Source organism: Oryzias melastigma, linkage group LG17, assembly GCF_002922805.2.
Source record: "Oryzias melastigma strain HK-1 linkage group LG17, ASM292280v2, whole genome shotgun sequence".
Lineage (NCBI taxonomy): Eukaryota > Metazoa > Chordata > Actinopteri > Beloniformes > Adrianichthyidae > Oryzias > Oryzias melastigma.
In genome coordinates this window covers 16,102,969-16,114,268 of record NC_050528.1, presented here as the reverse complement: position 1 = coordinate 16,114,268, position 11,300 = coordinate 16,102,969, and the positions used below count along the sequence as shown (strand labels likewise).

Here is an 11,300-nt window from a genome sequence, read left to right as displayed (position 1 = left end):
GGCAATAAACGGCACTTTATTTTCTCAACCATACCTTTAGAGTCTTATTAGATAAAGCATCTTAATTTTGCTTTTTCTTATATTGAATCAGACAGTGTTGACTGTTCCCTTTAGAGTCCCCCTACAACAATTTTTTGTATTTTCTTTAAATGTTCAAAGTGGGGTTTTAATTAGGACTTTGAAGTTTTTAACAAAAATTCCACATCCTAAATGTCTTAAAAAGCCATTTTTCCTGTTGCTCTGAAGCCTTCATTTCCAAAAATCCCTCTGTGTGGGCGTGGCTTATGGTGCTGAGCTGCTTATCCCCACCCCTTCTCCCCCCAGACATGCTAGCGAGACAGACTTTGATAAGCCAAAAAAAAAAACATGATCATTCAGACTGCATTGCAGCAGCAGCAGCACTAGCTGGAGCTCAGAACTGAATACATGCTAGCACATGCTGACTGTTGAATTCACTTGAACAAGAAATCGAATCAAATCCCAGAATACAGAAAGGGTCTAATCGCGCGTCATTTTGTAATTGTGTGCAGACAGTGGTGACGGTTTCAGATGCAGATGAAGGATTACGTTCAGGAGAACGTTCCGGTGTCCGGTTAAACCACCAGGTGGATCCTGAGCGGAGCTGCTGCCGCTCCGTTATAGCTGCTCGTGGCGGCCCGTCACGGCCCGCCACCGTTCCCACTGGCTGACCCACGGCCGCCTGCTGCAGCTCAGTGTTCGTCCGCGGATTGGATCAAACGCTGACAGCATATTTGTGACAGCTTGTGAGATTTTACTTTCAGCTTTATTTTAAATACTTGAGGCCAACTTAAAAACAACCTGCGGTTCACTGCGTGGGGAGCAGACATGAATTTCAATCACAAAATAATAAAAGCTAACATCACTATGGCCTTTCACTGAATTACAATCCTTTACAACACAGAAGTGGGACGTTAAATTATCTTCTCTGGCCTATGTCCGGGTTAGCTAGCTACTGTGACGTATGAAAGTCTCAGGAATTCAAACAGAGTTTTTCAGCCACACTTTGAGTGACAGCGACTTATAATGAGAAATACTCGGAAATGCAAACAAGAAATGATTTCTTATTACATTTTTTACTCTTTCAGAAGAAAAATGCCCCAAATCCACGTTAAAAACTCAAAAAACATGACTTTCATTCACTTTAAGAACAAATATTTCTTAATTTACCAAAAGAAAAGCAGCATGAATTTTGGGGTAAAAGCAACTCGTATACGAGATACAGTTGCAGTGCTTAATGTTGGGATCATTAAATTAAATGAATTTTACAATTTTATTACAAAAATAGACAGTTTTTTCTGTCACACTCATGAAAAAAAGTGAAAAATTGTTCTGGTACAGATACGGATCGCATCATGAGACACGTATCAGGATGCATCACCAGAGTCTTTCATTGCAGGTTATTATGGAACGTATCCCCTGCGATAAACGGGCACCACTGTAACACCAAATAAGACTGCATTGTTCTCATGTACCAAAATTCACCGGTAACCACGTGAGAACAAATACGACTAAATGTTGCTACCGGAGGTCCTCACCCTGCTCCTTGATCTGCCTGATCTGCTTCACCGTCTCTTTGAGAATGGCACATTTGTCGGGCTTGACGTTGAGGTCGTCGATGTCGTTGATGTTGGCGAAGATCAGCTCCGCCAGCTCCTCGATGTATTTATTCTCCTGCTCTCTGTTGCGTTTCTCAAAGCTTCTCTTGGGGCTGGATCACAGAAAAAAATGCACATATTGTCAGAAAGAATTAAACTTTACCCTAAAAAAGGGACTTTTATCTTTGTGCAGTGACCAGGTCACCCTTGTGAGGTGAATTCTTCATCTGTAACTTCACGACCTCTCCCTGACCTGACAGTAATGAGTCTCCTAACCTCAGCGAACCCTTACCTAAACAACTTGTTTGTTGTTATGTAAACTGTTTGGGATAAATAAGAATGCAGCAGTTCTGCTTTCCATCTGCACAAAAAAAGATCAGCCTCCTCATCCTCTTCTTGCAGAACTGGAAGAATGCCAAATTGTTTTATATCATTAGTGGCAAATAGCTAAGAATTTGTTGGACTAGAAATCATTTTTGATTTATAGGTCTTTGAAAGAATAATAAAAATGTAGTGTCAATAAAATATAAAGTGCTTTTTAAACTACTTTTGGCACAGATCCTTTTAAAGTATGAAAGAAAACAATGCAAAACTGTTAATCATCTCCAGTGACCCTGAAGACGACCCCAAAGCGCACAGAGAGAAGGTGCTCTGTAAAGTTTTCATTCAACGAGTTGATTGATCAGCAGATCTGAAGTGTTGGTATTCAGGGATTCCACATGTTAAGTGTGTCAAAAAAAAAAGCTCAAAGAAATACTGCAAGTATAGGTCTCCTTTAGAATTTTGAACGGATATATATCATCAAACTGAACCAGGATCCTGCCATGAGTGATGTGGAAGGTACTTCCACACTATAATACATTACAGATTACTGTACTTGTCAGTCAAAAGTAATCCTTTACCATACAACTCACAATTGTCATTCTTTACAGCTATGGTCCCAACAACCGGGTCGCGGACCAGTACCAGTCCATGGATCACTTGGTACCAGGAAAAAGAAACGTATGCTCTAATTCAGATTATTTCCGTTTAATTTATTTTCTGACTCAAAATTCATTAGTAAGGTCTGATACAATAAGTAACGTTTTCCTGAATTACTTAATCTCTATAAGGAGCAACTCCCAACAGGGTCTATAAAACACGTTTGGTTGGCAAAATCTGTTTTCTTGAGATGAGTTTCTACCAGAAAGGACATTTCATAAAGACAACCTGTTGACTGTCAAAGGAGACAAGGATCCGGTTGAAAAATAAAATAATGTCTATGCAAGGTGTAATAGTGCATTCACACCAGATGCTATTTGTGCGGCAGGGGCAACAAGTTTTAATATTACGTTAGTGTACAGACGCGATCTGTCAGGGGCGTCGAGTGCGGTGAGGTTTACACGCTGCGTAAACCAATCAGGGACTCAGGATTGGGCATGTGACATTTTCAGTGACTTGATCAAAGGGTAGAAATAAAGATTAAGAATGGCCGCTCGATGCAAGGATTTTTGTCCTGAATTTCCATACATTTTCTTAACCTGCTAGGGCCGCAGGGTTACCGAGACTCTCCTAATTTCTGTTGGGAAAAGACGGGATTCACCGTGAACAGACGGCCAACCTGTCACAGAGCCCGTAGAGCTGGAGCAATCAAGCCCGCTACGCTAGCTAGCCGCCTGGTGGGCAGCATAGTGAGCTAGCAAGCACTGGTGCTCAGAGTCTAGCAGAGCTAGGGGGGTTGCCAAGTTGGCCCGCTGACAACTGGGTGCCCAGCAGACGGGGAGCCGCCATTGGTGACATCATAACGGGCGCAATCACTCCAGCTCTGTGGGTTTCTGATGTTTTTATTTTCATGAAGACAATAGTAAAAAGATCCTTCATGTTCATTTTAATTTTTTCCCCTCAAACTGGGCCACAGATAGAAGTAACATTTAAAACGGCAGTAACCCTGGTGCAGCTCCTGCTGAAAGAGTGATCTGGAGAGACTGAATGACCTGGTGAACCCAAACCTGGTGACATGTTTTCCAGTGCCTCTGTAGATCTCTCCAAAACATACAAACACAAGCTACTCGCTGGACACTATCCATGTTTTCCATGATGAGGCAATGAATGAAGTCCAGAAAAACATTGGCGGTTGCTCTGTGGCAAGGTGTCGAACAATAAATTTGACGTGCGTCGAAAGAGCAAGACAATCTGGGGCAGAGAAAAAATATAGTGCTCGAAAATCAAAAGCTTTAAGTCCCTCCCCCCAGTCGGAGCGAGTCGTGAAAAAACATGGCGCCCAAAATCATTGGCTGGAAGTCCTCGACAGGAACCCCCCGTTTAAAGCTTTCAACCTTTTTCCCTTTGATACACCGTAACTGCTTACACAATCAGCTGATTCATAGAGAAAAAAATGCATTTTGCCGGCTTTTTCTCCGGAGATAAACAGGTGTAATTATACAAATTTAAACACTTGCTAATATTGACTTGAAAGAAATAAAACGATTGATGTTCTCTGTCCCATTTGAAGCTTATCTTGCACACTAAACTGTTAGACAGTTACAGTTTATTCGCATTTAAAAGCTTACAAGCTGATTACAAGCTTTTTAAAACATAATTTTTGAAAGAGTTTCCTAAAGCTAAGGAAGTTCCCGCTTGTAGAACCGGCTTAAGTTTTGACAGTTCTGCTTCCGGCCAGAAGTTTTTTTGGGTGCCACCTTGTATGTGACCAGAGGCCCCTCCAAAGGAGAAAAAGCAGACGCGAATTTGACACGTGAATTGAAGAATCATTGAAGAAAAAAAAAAGTTCAGAGCGCTGTCTTGTGAACGCACATGGCCGCACTCCCAACGTCAACATACCTAGGATAGCACAAGGGTGAAACGTTTTATTGAGGCTATTGACGATGGATGTGAGTTTGTTACCTGGGACCCAGGAGATCTGACTGACAGTCCTTCCTCTTTAGAGTGTCCCCTCTTGGGGGTTCCGAGGTGTCCCCCTCACCGCTACTCATTTTTAGCAACTATCAGCACCTACAAGAAAGAGAAAAAGCATCAGAATTTACATAATTACATAATTATGCAAAACAGTGAAATGAAGTAATTAGGTAGGGGTGGGATTATATAAGTTCGCTTTTTTCCTCTCCTTTTCAAGCAATCAATCAAACTCTACTGACTTTAGTTAATTATCACAAAAAATAAATGAACCAAATGTGACATAAGTCTGTTTTATTTTTGTTTTCTATTTTATAATCAATGCATTTAATTGTTTCTATATTGAGTTTGAAATAATTGTGTGTTTTGTCCTGTGTTTTTTCAATCTATGCTTGAAATAAACCAATCAATCAACCAAACAATGGTCTTTGGACCTTGATAAGTCCAAAAGAAAAGAATAAAAAGTGTTTCCTTCAAGCAGACAAAAGAAATATTGGATTCTCCTTTTCAATTTTGACTGTATTCAAGTTCATCATGCACACAACCAGCATGATGCATTATCAAAGCAGGTTGTGTGAATGATGACAACAATGCAATAAGCCAGCAGAAAACATGTGGGAGGCCCAGCGGGAATACAGTGGGTGTCAGTAATCACCTTTGTTCCAAATAGATAATTCATGTGGGTACCATCACCGTTTTTTCATTAATTAGAAATGGTCTACTTCAGTAGCACTGATCGTGTTGAGTGAATGCATGGTTTCGATTATGTGTGAGTTGTTTTTTTCCAAGTGTTTTGCAAGAATAAAAAGAAGAAAATGTGAAGGTTGGTGACATTTAAATCATGCACTCGTTGGCAGAGAACGTTACACCATATGGTCACCTCATGCTGCTAGACTTGTACCATATGTCGCAGTAAAAGGCACAAAATTCAGAAGTACTGAGAAGGCGGCAGAGACCGAGGGGTTGCCAATATTGGCTACAGATCACGCCAACGATAAGCAACTGGAACAGCTACTGATGGAGGATAGCAATCTGTGGAACAGTCCATGTTTACATCTGTGTAGGCCAAGCCCAGAATTTGACCTTTACAATGTAAATTGACAGAGATAAGATTTTTTTTATATACGTATATATATTATGTATGAGCAAAGAGACATAATGGCATCAATACAAAACCTAAAATGACAGACATTCCAGGGTTTGTTTATCTTTTCTCCGCTCTCTGATACCAACGGTGAACCTGCTAGAAGTTGCTTCTTTACCCATCATCCTCTTCAATGCCATATTGAATCCCCATCCCATCTTCTTCCTCTCATCCGGTACCGGGTCATAGGGGCAGTAGTCTAAACAAAGATGCCCCGACTTCCCTCTCCCCAGCCACTATGTATGACAGATAATAAAGTTACAAAACTAGGATGAAAAAATAACAAGTGCCTTCAGTGAACTGTTTGCCTGGTAATATGTTTTGACATGAGAGACCATTATACCAAATCAAAGGTAAGCAGCTGGATGGCTAAGTTGGCTAGGTGTAGGACTGACGTGCAGGAAACCTGGGTTCGCTCCCCAGGACGTGCTATGAATTAAATCCAGTGTGGGTCCTTGGACAAGACCATTCACACTGTTGCCTATCTGGGTCCCCCTGAGCCTTGAAGAAACAGGGTTGTGTCAGGAAGGCCACCTGTGGATGACAGGATAAGCCGTCCTGCTGATGGTCGGCTGCAACTCCCATATGTTACGTCCCCACACATGTCTCTACTCTAGGGGAAAATGGAAAAAAGGGGACAATAACATAAACTGGACATCAAGTAACAATTAAAAGAACACTGTATTAAATAACCAAATAAAATAATTATTATTGCTGAATAAAACAAAGACTAACCAAAGCGATTGGAACTTTGGTCAAACATAATATAAGTCAGGGAGACTGCTGACCCACCCATGTCGACCGTCTAAATCAGGGGTCTCAAACTCGCGGCCCGCGGGCCATCTGTGGATGATAATTTGCGGCCCCTGTCTTCATATGAAAGATTAATGTTAATCCGGCCCGCAAGTCTGAAATAAATATAACATCTCCGCGAGCGTTTCAAGCATTCCGCGCGGATAATTCAGACTCTCGCGAGCGCTTTTTGAAAAGTTGCAGCCCAGCAGCAGGACGTAATAGTGAACTACATAGTAGATCAACAGTAATATCTAACGATCTGAATCCCATGTTTGCAACGCTATGTACGGACATTAGTGTTTGAATGAATGGGTGAATGAGACTTAATCAAGTACACACCAAGATGTCATTTGTAGGATTTTGAATGATGATAAAATCTGATGTGGTACAGCCTTGTTGACTGACCAACACTAGCTACGTTTACATGGCCCCGAGTAATGGGAATAAACGTCTGATCAGAACAGAAATGCGTCATATAAACACGCCGTTCGGAATGCTCTGGCCCGATTAGACTCTTTCAAATCCAAATTTATTTCCGATCAAGACAGGTGGGTTATACCGATGGTTGATCTGATCAAGCTGCATGTAAACGCACATTCTGATCGTGTGTCATTACAGTGCTGGATTTTACCTCATGCATAGAGGGGATGGCAGTCTTTGGAGCACCAACAGAACCAATCAGCTGCTCTCCGCGAGCTAACTCTTTTCTTTGAGTAGAAAACAAACAACTTTCATGTGTGAGCGCACGCGCGTGCACGGGGTTGCTTTGTTACGGTGTGAGCTCCGGACCGCAGTCCGTCTGGCTGATCTGTGTGAGAGACCCGCCGGATTCAGGAGAACCATGTCTCCCGGGAGAACTTTCCGAGTGGCGTCAGAACGGTATGAACGGCGGAGGCGGCTTTTGAATGCAGAAATGCCGCTCCGCACACCCAACAGTCCTGAGAAACTGTTTAAAATCACATAAATTCATGTTTCCAATCACATCCAAACAGAATAAAGACTATTTTAATTCCCACTAGTTTACATGATGGCAAGATGAACATTAACCGCACGGATTTAGAAAATTATGAGCGAACAGGCTCTTAAAAATATTATTAATAATAATAATGAAAGCACGTTCAGAGTATCATCTTGCTCTATACGTGATCTTTGTTTGTTTACAGCGGAACTCATTATTTCTTCTTCTACAAATATTTCTGGTATTTTAGATTGTTCTGCGCATGTCAAAATGATTTATTCTGTGCACATGGACCCTGAAAAACTTCATCCGATTGTGACAAACGTTTCCATGCGCATGGAAACGTTTGTCACAATCGGATGAAGTTTTTCAGGGTCCATGTGCACAGTTCTATTCTAATCCGATCTATGATCTGATCAAGGAAATTTTGCACATGTAAACGCAGCTACTGTTTCAGAAGTGAATAATTTGGTAAGATGGACCAAAATAAGAGTCATAGGTCCAATCAAACCACCTGCCAGTCAAAAGAGCATGCACCCAATTCGGCACAATTTTGAGCTCTAAGAACCTTTAAAACTGATTTTACTAAAACCAAAAAAATATAAAACTCACATACAGTAGTTGTCATAAATACAAAATAAAGCAATAAACACCACACTGTGTTTTGTAGCCAGACTCCAAATAAGTTTATTTTGGTGCATAGTTTGACTTAACATGGGAGTCGGTGGGAAATTGCTTCCTTCCTATGGAATGTCGGGACTTGGTTTTAACAAAAGTGCAGCTGATATTCTTGACTTGTTTCATTCTCATTTTAAAGGGGCCCTACCATGAAAATTCTACTTTTTGAGGTTTTAAATGCATTTTACTGTTCATTCCTCTCTATAAAGAACCCCAAAGCAGCATTTTGATCCGTTCATGCATTTAAGAGTAATCTTCTAAAAACCTGCACTTTCTGCACCAGCCCCTCCCATACCCACGAAAACGAGCGGGTGGAAACGTGCTGACGTAAGATCATGCCAACTGCCCCCTCCAGGAAGAATCTGTGCTGGAAGCGCCGCCCCCAGACTACATCGAAAACACACCCACCTTCTCCACGGAGCTGTGGCAGGAGATAACTACTTTCTGTACCAGGAACCGCTCCCGGACCCATTTTTCAAAGTAGTCTCGCTTCGTTTCCAATCAGACTGAACTTCAGTTCGCTCTTTGATTCCTCAGTCTGAATACAAAATGAACCAAGAGCCGAACAACTGAACCAAAACAGCCACCGTACCCGACAGTCGTGATGTAAACACGTTAGAAATCAGGTGATCGGTGAGCCGTGTACAAATGTAGAGCATTAGATTATCATGTTAGCCAAAAGGAAATAATTGGTCCAACTGTTTAATTGATAGAATGTATAACTCTCTTTTCTCTGTCTCCTACGCTGCCGTGACATCATCTTAAAAGCTCTAGAAAATACTTTATTATTAATCCCTTTGGAAATCCTCAGGGAAATTCAAGGTAGTTCCAACAGAATTCTCTTAAAAACAATGCCATAAAACCACAACGATGAGACACGGAAACTCATTCAAATGTGGTCGGATGAATTCATCCTCAATAAAGCAACTTTTAACGTGGTCCACATTGATTCTACTGACGTGTTCTTTAGCGTGCGTACTTGTAGCATCTCCAGTAACCGCCATGCAGGATTCCTCAAACCAGCAGTGAAAAGTGAACCTGGCCTTCATACAGACGCTCAAAATTCATCGGCAAAATAAAACGTTTTAAAAAGGGAAACATCCAGACAAGATTTTTCACACCGCAGCGCATCCACCGTTCTTATACTTTTTTTTTATAAATTTCATTCACGCTGGGAGACGGATCAAGGATGACGTCGGGAAATGGGCGGGACCGACAAGGAGCGAACGGTGGATCCTAAGAGATTGAGTCGTTTTACTTTCAGGTATTAAAACGGGCCACAAAAATGACTAATTTTTCATAAATAATTATTTTTTTAGTGTTCCCAATGTAATATATGATCATATATATGGATATAGTTCACTCTGAAAGGCTGAAGAAAATCATGGTAGGCCCCTTTAAAGGCCAAAAAAAACCCAAAAAAGCTTAACCAGTGTTGATACTATAGATTTATTCAAAACTATTTAACTCAAAACACAAAAAAAGTGTGAAATTACCTTTAAATAGTTGCACTTCATGGAATTTGGGATGTTTATTTTTACATGTACTTGACTGCCAACATGTCATTGTATCCCCGGACATAATGCCTCGATGTGTTTACCTGTGTGAGGCAGGTATCTGTGTGGCCAAAAGCCCTTTGTGGGCCAAAACAGAAATGCTATACGTCCCAAGAAAGTGCAGGATGATTGGGCTGAAAGTACCAAAAGCGATTAAGAGAACGAGAACTTTGCTAAACGTCATTTACAATAAGGTTTAACAAATGCAAAACACCTCAGAGATATGCTTTAGTGTCAGTCATGTTACTACAACTCCAATATTCTGTTCCTCCCGATTTGCAGATAAAATTTTAAATCTGAAGGCAATAGTTGATCCACTGGGTCATTGAGTTGAGCGGCGAGGTCCTAACAAGGCCAAGTAAGTTGTCACCTTCTTGTTTCCCACCACCACTTTATCTCTGGGCTTATCTGCAGCTGCTTTTGGTGAGGATATGGTCTCCACCTGCTGTCAGAAGTCTAAATAGTGTCCTATTTTCTGCACCATACGTTAGAAGTATACATGTCAAAACCTGGAGCTCTGACTTTGATATTTAAAAAACATGTTCATTTCACTCTTCTAAACACAGCTGTCCTAAATACTGTCAGTTCAGTTTTTCTGAATTTGAAATGAAATTATTTTTATACGTCTGTTTGTTTGTAAGAACGAAGCAGAGAGAAACAGTCGACTGGGACTTTAAGGGCCCTCAACAGGCCACCGCATCACCTGACTGTTACATAACAGGCGGTCAGTGGGACTGATACTGAGCAGATGAAGGCAGGAGAGAGGGATAAGGGAGAGGGAAAACAACAGAGAGGCAGAGGGAGAGACAGAAAGGAGATTAGAGTAACATGTTAAGAAAGAAGGAGGAGGAGCAGGAAAGAGGACAGAGGTCGAGAAGAATAACAGAACCAAGCGGGAACAGCGGGAAATCCACACTTCGTTATTCCCCGAGCGAAACACAGTAGAAACCACCACTCAGTCGCAGTAACACAACACAGCAATAGGATGGTTGGGGTGAAACCATGGAAGAGAATGGGGGGTGGAGCATTTGTTGCTCTGAATAATCTGGCCTGAGGACATAGGAAAAAATGGCCTAATTACACCACCAGAGAGGATAAGAGAGGAGAGGAGGAGAAGAGGAGGAAATGGGGAACAATGTGATAACAAAAATCCACCCAACTAGACAACCGGAACTGTGGTGCTCACCTCTGCCAACATGATGAAAGTTCCTGCCATTTTTCCTTCAACAGTTTTTTTTTAAAAAGGACCCTTGTGGTGTCCCAGTGCACGAGGTACCGTCAACAGAAACGTTCTCTGTGCATTCGGTGTGCATGGGTGGCCAAATTTGGCCTGCAAAGTTGTGGTTACAGAAACCGAGGAGTGTTTAGTTAAAACCCCTTACAACTTTCCCATCAATTCTTTACGGTGTTCCAAAACTCTACCGCTGTAATATACTTTCAGCCTCCGGTTAGCGCTGTCAGCACCCCAAAATGAGTCAGCTTTTTTGGGTGTGTAAGAAATACCTAAGAGCCTTCACTGCCACTTCTGATGCTTTTAGCTGCCTTTTTTAGCTAGCCAAGATGGAGCGACAACGGCAGAGGCAAACGGATAAAGTCAAAAAAACAACTCGACGTCCGTCATTAGGATCCCAGTTTGCCGTTTTCATTAGAAGAAAGTTTGT

At 41.6% G+C, this 11,300-nt stretch overlaps 1 protein-coding gene across 1 annotated transcript in view; it reads right to left on the bottom strand.

The window, feature by feature from the left end:
* Positions 1-11,300, bottom strand: part of LOC112144225 (nuclear receptor coactivator 2) — a gene marked incomplete in the record, with an annotated part of 91,500 nt that overhangs the window by 43,276 nt on the left and 36,924 nt on the right. Inside the window, 2 exon segments of the mRNA XM_024268598.2 lie at positions 1,557-1,729; positions 4,500-4,607. Coding sequence (XP_024124366.1) covers positions 1,557-1,729; positions 4,500-4,588 — 262 coding nt within the window.